At 46.1% G+C, this 17,313-nt stretch overlaps 1 protein-coding gene across 4 annotated transcripts; it reads left to right on the top strand.

The window, feature by feature from the left end:
- The first annotated feature begins 201 nt into the window (after window positions 1-201).
- LOC146197407 (uncharacterized) lies at window positions 202-14,936 on the top strand. 4 transcript variants are annotated; one of them, XM_084599217.1, is made up of 11 exons: window positions 202-501; window positions 1,654-1,845; window positions 2,241-2,357; window positions 4,475-4,578; window positions 4,648-4,715; window positions 6,133-6,215; window positions 7,608-7,732; window positions 9,766-9,873; window positions 12,398-12,441; window positions 13,296-13,389; window positions 13,698-14,936. In XM_084599217.1, the coding sequence occupies exons 2-11, from the start codon at window positions 1,730-1,732 to the stop codon at window positions 13,934-13,936; spliced, it is 1,098 nt and encodes a 365-aa protein (XP_084455343.1). In that variant the 5' UTR covers window positions 202-501; window positions 1,654-1,729; the 3' UTR covers window positions 13,937-14,936. The 4 variants fall into 4 exon arrangements, with proteins under 4 accessions (XP_084455343.1, XP_084455342.1, XP_084455341.1 ...); XM_084599216.1 differs by having other exon boundaries at window positions 1,651-1,845; XM_084599215.1 differs by lacking the exon at window positions 202-501 and having other exon boundaries at window positions 1,560-1,845.
- The last annotated feature ends 2,377 nt before the right edge of the window (window positions 14,937-17,313 follow it).

The following is a 17,313-nucleotide window of genomic DNA, read 5'->3' as shown; positions in this document are numbered from 1 at the left end:
AGTTCCTTATACGCCACTGATCGACACAACATTACAGGCAGGGTGTTTGGAGTGCTTCCGTTCAGAGCCTCCTCTTCACTTCTGGAAAGAGCGGCGAGGGAATCTCGATTCGAATAAACCAGGCGTCAGCGTATAGTGCACGCCGCAGACATCGAAAGGAAGCCCCCCGGGTCTTCCGAGACCGCGTCTGCGCGACACAAGGGGCTTCTTCCCAGAGCAGGCCGGCGCGCTTCCGCCCAGAGTCAAGGCTCGGCGGCCGGCGGCGATGACTCCTCGTCGCGTCGTCGTCTCTGCTCAGCGTCAGTCGAGGCACGCGCGTCGCCGACATCTGGGTCGCACTCGGAACACGACCCGCACCCCGCCTCGCTGGCCTTCAGCCTGCGAAGGCCCTCGCCACGGACAGCGGATTGCGATACACCCTTTTTTTAACTCCGATGTCCCGTCGGGAGCGACACGCAGCCCTCAGCGACCGTCCCTGGTACGGGTGTCCATTTCAAACAGGTGAGTCAAAAGGTGTCATTCATGAGTGCTGCTCGGCCTTAAAGGCGTTGTTGCATCGCAGCGCAACAAACTAAGTGATAACTTTCTGCGGCACTAAAGTAGAAGCTAAAAAGGTGACAGCTGCTCGATTTTTGAAGCTAGCATCGTGAGTGCGTCAGAAGAGCGCGACTGAGGAAGATGTCTCAAGCTCGGACCTTCTGCTTGAGCGTAATGGAAGGGACAGTAGTTGTCTCACGTACCTGTTTGTCGCCTTCCGTGTCCCTTTCCTCACTGGGACAATTTCATGCATTCTATATTTTACCAGTACCGTTGCTGGATAAGTCCTGTAAGACACCGCCTATCATAGCTCGCCTTTCGCATGGCGCGATTGCAGCACTAGGCAGGTAATTAATTCCCATAGTTGCAGTCTGCGCTGGAGTCGGGGCTTATTTCTGGACGTAGTTTGCATAGACAATCACTTTCAAGTCACTTAGTCATAATTGAGTGTCGCATAGCTTGGTTCGAGCGTTTTCCCCGTGCCCTGACTCCACCGTGTCACAGTGTCCGCCTCTTACACGTTTCTCCTTTATTGCAGTGGTTGTGTTTTAACTCCTCGTATTGTCAACGTACTGGAAGTTATACACGAGCGCTCTCAGTATTGCAGAGATGCAAGGAACGTGTGAGTGTTCGTTGGAAGATATTTGTCAAAACGCAATGATGTGTGCTGGAATTACGACGCCTGTTTTCACGAATAAAGGAGGACACTTACTGATGGCGTAAAGTTACAGGACATCAGTGTCTTCCTTGATTTGTGCTGACACAGTGTCAGCGCGTCATCACTGCTGCTGTGGTTTCGGCTTCACTGAACGAGCACGTCAAATGTGAACAAGTTATCTGCTGTCTATATTATCAACTTTCAAACGCGGCACATTTTCTGTTAAAGCCACTTCACCGTGCACAGAACAGCGTTTTATCGCTGTTTAGTGCACGCTAAGTCTATCAGTCGGATGCGTTACTCAGTTGGTTCGTTTTCATGCCATAGAAAGAGCGTTACATCCCACGTGCGCAAACGAGAAAAAAGTACCAAAAACTGGAGATCACTGAAAACTTTTTTTTTCTTGTTTTCGCTCTGCCTTCTTTTTCTTTCGGACGACGTGTGCTTTTCAAAAGAAGAACGTCAGTCCTGAGCGCCGGCTGAGACCCTGACGACGACAAGGGACGCGCGCCCGCTGCCCCAGACGCCGCCGCCATGGCTACCTCCAAGACGACGACACTGATGGTCTTGTTGACCGGAATGGCAACCATGACAGTGATTCTGGCAGCTGCAGCCGCGCCCTCGGACAAGGTTCTGCTGCAACGAAAGGGGTCAGTCTTACATATGCCTGCCACCTTGTGACTTCGTTTTGGCTTGATGTCACGGGTCATTATGGCGGCTTGATATCTTGTACCAGAACGGGACGTCCTGGACCAAATAGCCTGCTGATTTCCTGCAAGGTTGTCGAAGCCAGGGAGCTCGAGGGAAGCCAGGGATCGAAGCCAGAAAACTTAGAAAGTGGGCTACTTCGAACAGAAGTAGCAAGTTGTGTAGACTAGCTCTGATGGAATGGTTCGGTTTGAAACCGGAGGAGATGGGTGGCAAAGCGACTTCTTGCGAGGTTCGGAAGAGGGGCAGGTCGCTTACACGACGGCACCCGCTCGCTGCTCAACCAGATGATCGAGTACCGAAAGCTGAGCCGGTCTTCCTGTTGTTCTGGGTGCAGGAACCTGTGCGCGTACCGTGTGATCCACAACGTGACATGCCGGGAGAGGAACGGAACTGAGGTCTTTCACGTGAAGACTAGGCCGGAGTGCCACACCGGAGACTGCAGCGTCTACACGTAAGTCGCGCGGCCCTGGTGGAGGGGGTAACTTGCTTTCCTACGTCTTATCAATGGCGCATGTTAACAGCTTCCTTTCTTATCGCCTGTGAGATAAGCCGAAACGTGATCGTGTAGCTTTCTTTCCTGAAAGTATAACTTTATCAAAGTAGAACGCTCAGTAATTCATGCACATACTGCTGCTGCATAACGTTACGGGATACATCAGAGCTGTGTGTTGATACAAAGTGGCGAACAGGTCATGGAAACATTTAGTATATAAATAACGCTACTGGTTACCCTGACAGTAACAAATGCGCATGCGCATATGTTCTTAGCGGGTCAGCTGTGGATCTGCCTGGAGTTGCCCATGTTTCCGTTCACACCATTACCAAATGCCCATACAGAGAGCGCTGTTGTCGGGAAAGCGAGATCTTCATGTCAGGCGATATCGCCGACTCCAGGAGTGGACTGCCATCACGTGACTCGACGTCCGTTTTCTCGATTGCAGATGGCAAATGAGTAAAGGGTAGATGGTTGGGATTATTGGCACACATGATTGAAGGGAACAAAATATAGCGCACCAAGACAAGGACGGAGAAAGGACACACAGAGCGCTTCTTTCTCTGCCCTGGTCTTGGTGCGCTACATTTTGTTGTGAGTGAATGGTGTGACCTTCTCCTTCTCAAATAATGGCAGCGGAAACATATCTCAAATGTAGCCATAATGGTATTTTAACGCTGCAGGGCTAAAGGCTCAATTCACCAGAAAATCCGCCTGCGTTGGCGTTATGAATGAAAAATCACGACCTGCCAGACACCTGCCAGCGCAGGTGGCAGCTGACATGACCGCACTGAATGGACGTAGGGTTGCTTGACGTTACGTTTGTCAGGACCTGCCAACTCGAGCCTTTCCTTTAATGTGGGAGGGTGATATCAGAATCAACCTGCTAGCCTCTTGCATTCACGTTGCCCCTAGGCCACACAGACACGTTCATACGGCTTGGTTAAAGCCTGGCTTTATATGTTGGGCGGTAACCTACGCTATGGCGTAATGCCGTCACAGCGCAGCTTAAGTGTCCCCCATAACGTTTAGTTTTATATTGTGTTTATAGTGAGAGGGTAGAATGTTTTGCACCAACAAACTGGCTGGGTTGGCATGGCGCCTGATATGTTTAGTCGCCTGCAAATCTCCTTTGTGCTGGTGCAGTTTTCATGGGCTTTACCTGTCCGGTTCTTTGAGAGACGCTAGCTACAAAGGTGACACGAGGAGAACTGCAAGGACAAGCTTTTGGAATTTCTCTATCCTTACGCCTTGCCATCTGCTCTCGCGGTTTCTGTCTGCTGCCAGACGAGCGGCGCGTCGTTGGTCGCTTAACCTTTTAGTACGTGTTCTGACCAGTCGTGTGGATTATGGCCCGCATTCAATGCACGTGCCCAATCAGCGAAATGCTCTAGCACATACCGTCGCAATCACTCTCGGAACTGACAGGCAGATGTGCAAATAGCCGGTGCACGATTTACGGTAACATGATTTATGATCTGTATATAAAAACGTTGCACTGTGTCGACATTACATAAGATATCGAGTAAAGTCTCCTTTAGAGGGAAAGAGTTAAACAGCGAGGTAGAGACTAGAGGTGTAATCGCGTTTTCTCTTTTCAAAGCCTTCTCTTTTGTTGGAATATTCAACTCGGCTGCACTGTGTCAGGTTCGTACAAATTAACGAGTGTTAGGGCAGAAGTGAAACGCAAGAAGGCTGCCATATTGATCGGAATGTAAATCGGCGTTTACGGCTGATTGTGATGACGCAATGGGGCGGAAGGGAAGTAAAAAGATGAGTGTGAGTATGGTCGTCACGGATTCTAAAGTAAGTTACATTTTTTAACAACTCTAAGAAGTAAATGATCGATTCAAAGGCACCTGTACCTTTACACAAGACCTGAGAAATTTTATACGATAAAGGCACACACACATGTAGCATCGCTAACACGTACAAATGTAAAGCGAGCTGAAAAGGTTGCCTCCGACAACGGCCGAAAGAAGATGAAAAAACATTAGTACTAGCGATTGGTTTCTTTTTCACCGTTTTATTCCGACTCTGTGCTGAATATTTTCATATTTTCTTGCTCTACCAAGGGTGCCGATGAGGAGACCTATCTACGTCACTCGAGTGCGGATGCAGCAGAAGATAATTTGGAGCTGCTGTCCCGAGTATTCCGGTCTGGCGTGTAATGTACCAGGTACACTGCGTTCTGTCGACTCGTCTGCAGTTTGATTTCAATGAGTATTTTATGTGCGATCATTGTCAGTTCCGCAGGTGCCAGCACCGCGTGCGACAAGAGGAGGAGGAGGAGGGGAGAACAAGCGCAGCCTTCACGTGAGGCTCTATTTGTCATCGCAGTATTTTCAGTCGCAGACAAGGCGTTAACACTTCGGACCACGCTTATCATTGGCAGCTGGTATATCACTCACTGCACCACACCACGCATAGGTATACGGTATAAGGCGCCCGCGAAAAGTAAGGTGTGAGCCGTAGTAGAGAACAGGCCCGCACCATTAATGCTAATTCGCTCACTGCCAAGATCAACATCAGAATGAGGATAGCTCGTATCTGTCCTGACTGGGTAACAGCTTCGAAAACAGAGCAGCGTGAGCTGTGCGCAGGGAATGTTGAAGCAATATACTTTTGTGCTTTCGGTCTGTTTTCCACGGCCCGTGTCGTAACTTTCATGCTCTTTTTGCTTCAGTGTTTTGAAAGGTTTTAGAGTTTATTGAGACTTGCACGAAAGAAAACTGCGCATAAATTTTCTACAACAAGCGCCGTGGTAAAGAAACTGCGAGCTGATGCACATATTCTAGTATCAATACAAGCAGTACCCAGTACAGCAAGTGAAGGTAATGAAAGGAAGAAAGACTCTCAACTTGAACACATGAAAATAAAAATAATAAAAAAAATAGAACTTTGTAAAAGTAACAGCAATCTATGCTAATGTCGAAGTGGCAGTCAAAGGTATTATCAGTATTAAACTAGGGCTACCGCATATTCAGATAACTATTTTAACTTGACTTGCTCTCCCTGTCCTTTTTGCGTACCCTATGATATTGGCATCGTCGCTGCTAGCTTACCTGCCGTCCCGATGCAGTGTCCCTCGGACAGGCCATGAAATGTGATGTAATTTTGGGCACGGAAACTGTATGAAAATTCGCGATTTGCCGGTAGGTTGGAGACCACTGCACGTGGTGCTAAATGTTGGGCGCGCTGGTCTTCTCGTGTGGTTGTGACAGGAGGCGAGACGGCAACGTAAACCACGCCCCTCAGTGCAATCGCTGTTGGCATTCTTGATAATGTTTATTCCCAAAATGAAGTATGAACCCTGTGGGTGGAGTCTTCATTTTAGGGTTTCCTTGGTCAAAACTTCTGCGGTGACCGTGTGTATGAGCCATTTGAATCGGAGAGTTACGAGAGGTTGAATAGACTTCTTCCTTTTTGTTGCGCTTCTATGAAAAAAAAAAATACAAACCGTGCATCAACGGCCGTAAATGCTAAACATAAATGGTAAAGACATTACTACTTGGGTGTTAGCACAACCCTGCCAAAAGCTGTGCATTAGACGAAGGCTCAGTGTTCATACTTGAATCGAGATGTTGAAGTGAATGGCCACGTTGACGAAGTCGCAGGAAAGCTTAGAGATGCTTTGAAGTCGGCGCTCTCGATCCGTTGTTTTCTTTTATAATCTGGCTATAGTTTTCAATAGGGCCAGTTTGTATTCGGGGCATTTCGGCTGAGTGTGCAGGGTGTTCCGGGAAGACAGAGAACGCGGCTTCCATTGCCACAGGACGAGCCATCAACCAACAGAGCCTGTAACTGCGGAACCAGGTGAGCATGCGCTTTTCATATAGCTCGTACCTGGTGGTAGAGGTTGCTGTACACTGAAGGTCTGAGCAGCCGAGAAATGTAGACTTTCGCTTCCTTCCATTTGTAAGGCACTGCGATAGCCTGAAAGGTTTGCCTTGAAAACAAATAATGCATTTTCAATAAAGTAGACATTTCTTAGGGCCCTTATAGAGCTTAATTCCCGCTGGCCTTTCTTTTCGGGCGATCTCTTAGTAATGTTGCAAATGACACAAAAAATAAAAATAAATGGAAGGCTACTTGCCGAAACTTTCATATTTCTATTACGACGTACGCTGTTCACACTGCGTAGAAACAAAAATGATAGCGTGCCTTGCTTTCAAAGAAGAAGAAGGAGGTTTGGCTCCTCTGCTCAGTGCCGTCTGCCATTTTGTTTTCCGAAACAAGAATTGCTTTTGCAAACCGGTAAGTTTTCTTATGTATTAAAGCACAGATTGCACTAAATCGCTCAAGAAAATGTGGTCAATTCAATTTTTGATGATATTAGTTGAATGTGGAGGAGGAGGAAGATGAGGAGGAAAGGTAGGGAGGTTAACCGGTAAAGGAACTGGTTTGCTACCCTGCACTGGGGGAGAGGGGTAGGTGGGTATAAAAGTTGTGGGTGAGAGAGGGATGGGTGAAGACAGTACAGTCACATCACGTCACAATCATATCACGTAACATAAAAAATCATAGCCTTTCGATCAGTCCTGTGCTTTTCATAAAGCGGAGCAGTGCCTGGGAGGCCTTCACCGCAGACGATCGCCGTGGCCAGGGACCTAGGATCTTAATTTCAGTCAGTGGGCGTCCATCTAGACGCTCCAGCGTACGGCATAGACACTGTAGTTGAATATGGACTTCTACAAAAACCGTTGCGCGCAAAAGTAATAGGAAAAAAGAAAAAAAAAATTTCTGAAAGACGTCCAAGATACATCTCCTGTGGTAACTGGAATAGCTGTTTTACGCTAGTATTGATTTCCATTTGCTCGGCTATTGGCGCTACTTCCCATATAGCACCGCGCTCGATTTGCAGATAACTTGCAACTTCACTCGTGTGAATGACTGCATGTTTCTCAGCAGTCATCGCTCTTTGTTCGAATCAGTGTCGAAGCCTCCCGTATGACCCATCCCGAGGCAATAAACATGACAAAAAAAGAAAACATTTGGCGCTCTGGTTGGGCCGAAATTTATAGTTTAGCTGAGTGTCTGAGACAGCTGTTCAAAGCTGTGAAAAGCGAAAAGGCACGGCCAGCATTGTAACTGTTGCTCTGCTCACTTGCGACGCGACAGAATGCTTTTTTTTTTTTTTGTCCTCCAGGAAATAGCTGTAGTATCGTAAGTGCATGGTATCACTACATAGCTCTGACAACAGCAAAGCCTGTTTGCGTTCAGGGGCGTTTCCGGACCTCCGAGGAGAACGACGGTGGTGACCGGAGCGTCCAGTCCCGGACCTCCTGGTCTGCCGGGCACGCCTGGTTCTCAGGGACCCCCAGGACCTCCAGGTGAGTGCACGCGTCATAGCCTGCTCACCGTCACAGCCCACAATACCGTGGCCCACATATACACTAACAGAACCCAGGACCAAGCCGAACAAAGCAGAGTCTTTTCCCATTATTTATTTATTTATTTCTTCAGTTATCGGGGCTTTAGCAGAAGTACAGAATGATCGGATAGTAAACTGAAAAAAAAAAAAAAAAAGCAAACATCGGGTGTCGCAATTTTGTTAGCAGTCGGATTTGCCCTCAGTGATTAATTAATTTAAGATTTTATTCTAATAAGTGTTTTTACTTCAAGAGCCGAGGCCTTTTCTCTAGGTCGGTGGTGTCGGGAAGGGAAGCCATGCCTTTAGTTTGGAGGGAAGGTGGTTGTGTTGGTGCTTATGTAGTATGGAGAACTCACACTTGGAGGCTACACACCGCTGCCGCCATATTGGAATTGAGAATTTGTGGCAAATAAGGCGTTGCTTAGGCAGTAAAAATATGAGTGCCAAATATTTCGATTGAGAAACTTAAGACTGCTTAGGTGCGATGATGCGAAAGTATGAATACGACCGCAAAGGTCAGAGGAGCCTCTTGGCATCGCACCCTGCAGCGTCGGCACGGCCACCACTCCGGTGCTCATGTAAGCAATCACACACTGGAATCTCTGAGAACGCTCATGTTCCTTCAAAATATCACATGTCTACGATGACAAGCGTCACGGCTTGTAATTCGATTCCTCTCAGCTACACGCCGCTCGCTCGTCGAATACCCATGACGCCCAAGTCCGCATGCCCTTGCACGCATGTCATTGAAAGGGCCGCATCCGTCCTTTTCCACATGCTTCCGCTCTCTTCGTACTGCTGCCGACGGACAGTGAAAGTTGCACTTGCGTTCACACACAAAAAAGGAGCCCCCTCACAGGAAAAAAAAAAGTTTTGGGGGAGGGAAGGAACAAATCACACAGTACCAACAGAAATGTTTTCAATGCATGTGAAACAGCGTGTAAGCAGGTTAGCCATGAAAAAAATTGAATGATTACAAGAAATGCATCTGGAGGTCCTTAGAGCCCACGTAAAGAAGTTCAAAATAAGTGCATGTCGATTTGATTTTTAGTTAAAGTCAGGAATATACGTTCGTGGACTTTTCACAAGATGCTACCGCGTGTGCACGCTCCATGTCCGCGTTGAAGTGTCCCAACGGATTGAGGCTGTGATTTTTAATCACGCCACTCACTGCGGATCTTACGCTACGGCGTTTGTGCAAAAAGGCATTGTTCAATAATAGTGTCATCTTGGAAGTAAGCTGAATGTCACTGCACTTTTGGTTGATAACCTGTTAATAAGTGATAACGATTGCCACGTGCTCCCTTACTTTCTGTTCACGGCTGTGCACGCGCTTATGGTCTCTCTGTGAAGATGTCTTTTTTTTTTCTCGCTTCACGTTTTTGATAACTTCTTTCACTGCGGAACACAGTGCCGTGTCCGGATTCGCGCTCGGTTTCTCAACACGAGGAAGTGTGCATCAGTAGACGCGCAATGCGAGAGAAAAATGGCACCGTAGGTAGGTAGGCAGTCCCATTTGGCCCTATCGACAAAGATGAAACTATGAGATATCAATAACCTCATACAAGGGTTCTCGTACTAAACTCGTACAAAGCTCATATTATCAAATATAAATGTCATTCATCGCATGAGAAATATATGAGATTGCATGACATTTGCGTGAGTTTCGTATAACAAAGTCTGTACTAGGTTATTGTGACTCGGTTTTTTTGCAAGGGAGTTATCGCCATATGGATTGCTTTTCTTCTTATCTGAGGAGGACAGACGCGCTTATACAGGGTTGTGTTTTGACAGCGTCGAAACAGAGTTCCGCGTAAAAACCCTGACAGTTTATATACCCCTTTATCTAATCATTGATGGAAGAAAGCACGTGACTACGTTTCCGCAATGCTTGCCAGGCGAGCCGGGCCGTGCACAGAAGGCCGCACCCTGACGTATGTTCCAGTGCGGCGGAACACAATGTCAACTGAGGTGCTTATCACACACCTGCAGGTTCTCCGGGAAAGGATGGTCCAGCTGGTCCACCGGGCTCTCCCGGCCCCGTGGGGCTCCCAGGACCTCCCGGACCACCGGGCGACGCTGTCACCGGAGGCCGCCATGGTAGGAAACCATATATTGTTTGTAGTGGCATCGCTGGCAGTGCCTTGGCTGTTGCGGAGACTTTATCACAATTCGTAATTCCTACGTTAAGTTCTTTTTTTTTTTTTTCGGCAATAACTGTGCATTGGCATTAATCAACGGTTTCAGACGGTAAGCAAAGGAAAGCCTTCCGGCAATGCATATACTGAGGTCACAAACACGTACGGTTAGGCAAAGTGAATAGAATAAAAAAAAAGAAAAAAAGAACGCCGATAACAATAACCTGGGACACGACATAACAACAGACCATGTTATGCTTGAGCTGGCAGAACTCGCAGATTCACTGCTCCAGCGAAACGTTCGAACTCCGCCTGTCTCGAAGACTGGGGTCTACTGCCTTCGCTTGTTGTGTACAAGCCTGTACTGTTGCAAAAACCCCCGAGGTGGCAGGCTTTATGGCTTGAGATCGACGTGCACAGGGTTTGTGAGAAAGCATAGCCCATTTACTGGAGGCACGCATACGTGCTCAGAATAGTACGTGATTTTACGTGTGTTCTGGTGCTATACGATTATCGATCCCGTCAGGTACTTCGACGCAAACTGTTGTAGAAACATTGTTTTATTTTGCTATAACAATGATTTTTCTCGTCACTGTTAGTGTTACTGTAAGCAACGTCAGTGCCAGTGGGTCGATAACAGTTCACCTGCATCAGTGACGCCATTCGATTAAAAGTTGGCAACCTGTAAAATGTTCCCTCGTGATTTGTGTGGCCGCGGACCCAGCGCGATGGCCCGGTGGCTTTGGGCTGTTCAGTGTTCGCGGGGTCGAGTACCTTGCCCCGGCGGCGCCAGCGTTTCGATATATAGACGAGATACAAAAGACATCTGTATTTTGTGCGTTTTCAGTGTACAGCCGCCCAATTTCTTATCTCTATCACGCGAGCGTCGACCCGGCGGCTTGTAAGCGCCTGGGCGTGCATTAGAAAGCACAACTAGCTACTATGACCACATTTAATCCGAACCCTCCACAGCGGCTTGATTCAAGGGCAGTGACAATTTCGACTAGATTATGTGGGTGTAAGATGGTTTACGAAATATAGAAAATAGAAAAAAAAAAGTGTGCGTGCGTGTTGGGGGGATTATTTCCTCTTTCTCACCCATTATCCTTGTTTGGCTGAGGCTGATTCTGACGTGCGCTTACCTGTCCCAAATCGACCTTAGCAGTGAAGAAACACGAGGAACATGAAATGCACCGGGGGGAAATGGACAGTTTTGACGATCGGCGCCTGGCGTCAACCGCCTTTCGGAACTTGGAGCAAGGTATACGCAAGGTTGTGCCCCGGAGTAAGCTTTCACTGGCGACAACTGTAATCAGACTCACGGCACACACTGCTTGCTGTAAGACCGAGCACATTACGTAGAATGTTGCGGAGCTCTTTTTTCATTGTTCTTATTCCGGTCTCCATCGACCTTCCTTTCCCTGTAGAAGAAGAAGAGAACAAACATGAGCCAAGAAAATCAATCTTCATTGTCAAATATTTGCTGGTTTTGGAGCTCACCTCTGTGGGTGAAATATTCCTTACCTTTTTCTCACCGATATTAGATTCGTGGAGGTTTTCTGGGGTTTGAAGTGCTGTGATTTCAAGGTTAATAGCTTATCATATAAAGCTTAATGACGTCACCACTCAGGGACCATGGCGCCTACATTCTTACCAAAAATGGGGGGGGGGGGGGGGGGGGTACCTGAGTGCGTGTGTGCGATATTTATGTGAATAGTCCAACATAATGTGGTAGATTACGACTGCGTGCATGTTCGCGAGTACCAAAGGGATTGCATGGAAACAATGATCCAGGGGAGTCACAGACGAGAGCCCTTATTGCATTCGCGCCATATACCTAAATTTAGAGTTTAATGACCCCCCCCCCCCCACCCCCTTTTTAATCCCCAATATTATTTATTACGTGCGGAGATTTCTAAGTGAATGCCAGCGCATGGACAGGCTACTAAGAAGAACTCGGACACTAACAGAAGATTTCGCTCCCGCGATCGTAAATAAAAGCAGATGGATTGATTTGCGAAGGAAATTATTCCAGCTACTGCAACATATATGTTACTTTTGCATGACGCCCATGAACAATTTCGTGCCAATGTTTTACATTCCATGCAGTTTATAAACTTCATAAATGACTAACTTCTGGTGATGAAAGTAAACAAACTGTGCCTATAGCTGACAGGGGGTGAGGAGGTGGTGTTTCCTGCAGTCTGCAGGGGCGTAGCGGTTTCTATCGGATTGAAAAGGAAACTCAAAACCGTATATTCGCAGCCGACGTGTAGCTTCGGCATGTTAAACCAACCCAATTTACAGTTGTTTTTGTTTTTAATGCTAATAAGCATCGCACAACGCTATAGTCAGTGGAACCCGACGGTTCGTAAATCCCTGTAAAACGTATTTACAACTCTATAGTGAGAAGAAAGCAGAAATAAGTAAACTTTGTGATCCGTACCTGTAATTTTTAAACAAGGTGTACTTTTCTCCTTTTGCAGCTGAAGCTGATCCCAGAGACTTCATCAGTCATGACAGTGCTATGGTAAGTTCCACGCCATCGACGAAGGTAACAGGGTGCAAAAAAAAAAAAAGAAAAAAAAAAGAAAGCAAGCTACGGTGCAATTCCTGCTGCTCTTCGAATACCTCACTGCAGGAAGGCATGCACGCTGTGCAATGTTTTGATTTCATCCATATAACAAGAAACTGCGTGAGGAAAGTTGCCACTGAAGAAGAATTTCGACGTTTCGGTCGTAGCACGACCTTTCTTGAGAAACCGAAACGTCGAAATAAATATGTTTTTTTTTTTTTTTTAGTTTTTCAATGTGACTCTTTGAACATACTACTTTTAATCAGGTGCCGTGAAAACGTTTGGTATCGCTAATATATATATATATATATATATATATATATATATATATATATATATATATATATATATATATATATATATATATATATATATATATATATATATATACAATGGCTTGGCTTTCGCGGTGATTGAGACAAACTTATTTGGGCGTCTCTGTTGTGGCAGCAACCGTTTGTTCTGATGTGACGTGATCATACTGTGATGTGCTTATATTATTGAGTTCTTCCTTAGGCATCAAGTGAAACTTGATATGAAAATATAGCCGTTAAAGGCTTTATTGCATTAAAGGCGCAGTGCATCGTTTTCGAAGATTCTTTATTAATGCTTTCCACAGCATCTCTGTAGTGCATGCTGTTCAGGATCCCGTATAAAATGTTACGTAGAGGTCCAATGGGGGAAAAAAAAAAGTTTGGTTCATTCATGTACACGAGATTTTCTTTTCCGGTTATGAGTCCATCGCTTCTCATGAGACAAGCGTGCCTTGTTTAAGCACTGATGCGCTTTGTTCTTATAAACTGTTTTAGAGCATCCTGCAGACCGTATCAAAGCTTGCAGGCGACCTGTCCGACCTGGATGAACGCGTCGATAAGCTCGAACGAGCTTTACGAAGACTCACAGGTAACACTCCTTAGATAATTGACTATAAGCTTTTTCTTGCAACGTTGCTGAATTCCCTTCATTCCATAAATTCTCTCGAGTTGTGCGATGTAATTACACGTTATAGAAACCAAGGTATTCGAAATTAAACAGTAGCCTTATTCTACGGCGTCTCTCGAAGCCAATGTGTAGTTCAATGAATTTAAATGCCATATACCGTGCATTAAGGCTTTATTTAGAAATACTCTGTTTTCTGCATCCCCCGCCCTTCATCCTTTTTCTTTTTTGCCCTAATGACCTCACCATTTCGTTTTGATCCTCGTCCGCAGACTTTGACACTGGCCCCGTCGGCTTTGGCAACGACGGTGACCTGAGGCCCGTAATCCCGGGCACATACGACAGTGGACCCCCATTCGACCGTGGCGGACCAACGCCACCCGGACCCAATGTCGCCTACGAAGATATCGGCTACGACAGCGACCTTCCCGACTTACCCGAGACGACCACGACGAACTCTGAACTGACTAAACCTGAATATGACGTCACGGCGAGGCCCGTTAGGCACTGACCAATCGACACCAACAGGAAGGAGTGAAGACAAAAGGGAATACGGAATGACGTACCAAATTGGCATAACTAACAGACGTTGCTAACCTGATGAAAAAGAAAGAGAAAATAAGGTTAGATACTTGCTTGATCAAGCACAAGATTATTCAGGCTCCTGTTAGCGCTGCCTTTAATTTTCGTTACACGCACACGATGTGTACGGTAAGACAAGTGTGGACTTATCTTCGCAGTTAGTCAAGCTCGACTGCAATATAATGGCATTGCTTACTACGATATTACTGATGGGACGGCCTTGGAGCTACCGAGATGTGGACAACGATATGGAGGCGCCGAACACTAGCGGCGCCTCCATAGCTAACAGTTGAAAATGGTGTTACACAATTTGTTGTTTAAGAAAACCGATCGTACAAAAATTTGTGACAAAAAGTATTTAAGCGGTGCACAGTCGACTCTTGCGACTCTAACTCATTATGCAGAACTTTAGTTAGCTCAGTGATGCTTGTGGATAGATGTGCGGATAGCTGTTGCGTTTTCTCCGATGATATGATTTTATAAGGCGTGTTTGCAGCAGAAGCGCTCGCTAAACTACAGGAAATTAGTTACATTCCCAGTCAAGAAAAATTAAACATATTTGTAGAAAATGGAGCACCCGCAATGATAATCGTGTAACATGACACTCAGTTTAAAACGCGGACCAAGGACTTTGTATCATTTGACACCTAACATACTTAAAATTTGCGTCATAGAGCAAGGCGATGAATAGAGGTGTAAGCAGCATAACTTCCATGAAAACATCCACGCAAGGCAAAAAGAAAAAAAAAATCCCAGACCTCGTCATCATCGGTGACTTTTGCTCTACTTTTTTTTTTTTTTGCTTGCAGGCCGGCGAGCTACATTTATATACCTTTTGTTCGACACCTGTGTTGGGCACCATAAACAGACGAGCTAACAATAAGTATGTATGTAAAAAGACAGGCTACTGACAAAAATAAAACGTGAAATCATGAATGGCCTGGCCTCCTTTCTAATGATTTGAAATGTCAGTGTTATAGTAGTTCCACTTTGCGATGTGGTGCGAGTGGTAAAGTAGGAAATGAAAACAAGATGCAACTTCAAAAATACATAAATAATTTATTTTGGAAAATCGCGCTCTTAAAACTCTATTTACGACATATATAGTATAAATATAAAATTGCAACGGCAGGCGAAAGAAACATAGAACAATGTGGAAAAAATACGTATAGTCGGTATTGTCTTGGGTAGAATTACGTTTGTACATGCATGTGCTACGTATAATGCGTATTGCACGTGACCACATTTCGGTACGTAAGAAACAAAGGCACATGATCATGAATGCAGGAGATTGGTCTTGCAACTGTCATTCTAACATATATTTCAAGAGAATAAATATGAGCATGACAAAGGTAGCACCTGAAAACAAAGACACTTGACTTGCGCAGTTTGTACAAGAACCTGTTTCATGCAGCATATATTATTCTGCTATACGTCTAATTTGATTCTTAGTGAGACCATAGCACCAGAAAAATATGCGGGATATAGAGATATATGCACAACTCTCAGTGTAGACATCCGCAGGGAAGTAGCAGTTTGGACGGAAAATTCTTAAAATTCCTATAATAAGTACATCAAAAGAAGAACAATGTAAGGATGCTACCAAAAAGTGTTGGAAAAATAACGGTTTTAAACAAAACTGAGGTCATTGTTTATGCAGAGAGTGCTTAAATTAGTACGTATACGAGGCAAATCCTTCTAGAACATTCCAGCTCTTGGCTCAAATGCTCACTTGTTGCAAGCATTCCAGAAAGGCGGCTCAAATCTGTGCAGTGTGAAATGACCTTCGCGTATGTATTTATCGTTAGTTATTCCTTCATGCTGCACTTCCTTTTTTTCCCGCATTTTCCGAATGCCACAAACAAGAGCTTGGCACTTCACGCACTGTTTCGGCTCAGCGCGTGTTTAGCTTCGTCGGCTTTATGCTCACACGTGACTCGCAAAGCGGGGCACATCAGTTCCCTTCTCCTGAACGGGCTTATATCATCGGTCACAACGTGGCGTTGTTTTGTGGCACTTGAGATGCTGGCGTGTGGGCAGCAGACGACAATAGCATAGTTGGGAAAGCAGACGACATCGTCGCAGCAGACGACGTTGAAGAAGTTGCAGACGTTAACGGCTGGATGGGAGCAGCAGACGGCGCTGACAGGCTAGACGCCATCGAGAAACCGGTCGTCATTGGCATGGCACCCGTTGATTGACTAGCGCTCAGCGCTGGCAGGTACATGGGTGGCAGCATTGGAGCCGCCGTGGCGGCGCTCAGGTACGGTGAGGGAACGTACGAACGGCACGATCCAGCGGCACCGGCGGAGGCGTAGCCGTAGCTCTGGCGCCCGAGGCCGTAGAGAGGGGAACACCAGTCCATGCAGGCCGAGTACGGGGGATATGAGAAGCAGGGTGGCGGGGAGTAAGGACAAGGGTATGGCGGTATAGATGGTGGCGTGACCAGAGCAGGGAACGAATTGGCAAGCCGATTCTGGGCTGCTGCTGCGGATGTAATGTGGCCGGGAGGCGAGCTCCGAGGTGTTTCGAAGCCGTCGATGTTGATCAGCGGACGGAACTTGCTGCTGTTGCCTGAGCAGGGGTAAAAGAAAAGAAAAGAAAAAGCAAAGAATGGCGTTAGTTTCACTGAATGCAGTTGAATTACAGAAATTTCAGCTTCCTTTTAACCCGTCCCCCTTTTCAACGCCCTCCCCCCTTGTCCTTAAGAATTTTAAAAACGTAGTCAGTGTTTGTAGTTTATGCAGTAACGATGTATTTGATTCGCCAGTTCATTCCGTTCGCTGCTCTTCTAGAGGCGTAGGCCACTCACAGGGCGAGTAGGACATGTACCCTTCGACGTTCAGTTTACTAGTCTTGATGAAAATGAGGTCTGTGTTTCAGACATTATTAACAACGAGAACACGCTAGGTTAGAGACTATCTTCGTATAAAAGCATCATTTACAGTCAGTACGCGTAGCACGTTTTAGTGCAAGAAGACATTTGTCAAGAAATTGGATATCTGTCACCTTCGTTCCTGCTTGCGCGGGCAACGTTATTACTAACTTCCGACCAGCTAATATCTGCTGAAAGGTTAGTGAAATGATTAACTTGTGATGTAGTGCTTTCATTCATTGTCTGGACTCAGAAAATATTCCGTTTTTCTACCATTTACCTCAGACGAGAGGTTCCTCCCTGCTCTCGAGGGCCTTTTTGTATCACTGCTTTCTAATTTACGCTAAGCTAAAAAGAGGCGGTGGTAATCAGAACCGTGACTAAATTTAGTTGCTAAACTTCATGTACAGTGTTCTGCAACTTTATCGGAA

Source organism: Amblyomma maculatum, chromosome 3 (assembly GCF_055883805.1).
Source record: "Amblyomma maculatum isolate TAMU_Amacu chromosome 3, ASM5588380v1, whole genome shotgun sequence".
Classification (NCBI taxonomy): Eukaryota; Metazoa; Arthropoda; class Arachnida; order Ixodida; family Ixodidae; genus Amblyomma; species Amblyomma maculatum.
Note: the sequence above shows the minus strand (reverse complement) of the source record. Positions and strands in the feature narration are given on the sequence as shown.

What these genes read in the sequence shown, in the direction of transcription:
- LOC146197407 (XM_084599217.1), top strand. Translation starts at nt 1,730, where the DNA reads ATGGCTACCTCCAAGACGACGACACTGATGGTCTTGTTGACCGGAATG. An exon ending in GGGACCCCCAGGACCTCCAG is followed by an intron (nt 7,733 to 9,765) that starts GTGAGTGCACGC and finishes ACACACCTGCAG; the next exon opens with GTTCTCCGGGAAAGGATGGT. An exon ending in TCAGTCATGACAGTGCTATG is followed by an intron (nt 12,442 to 13,295) that starts GTAAGTTCCACG and finishes AAACTGTTTTAG; the next exon opens with AGCATCCTGCAGACCGTATC.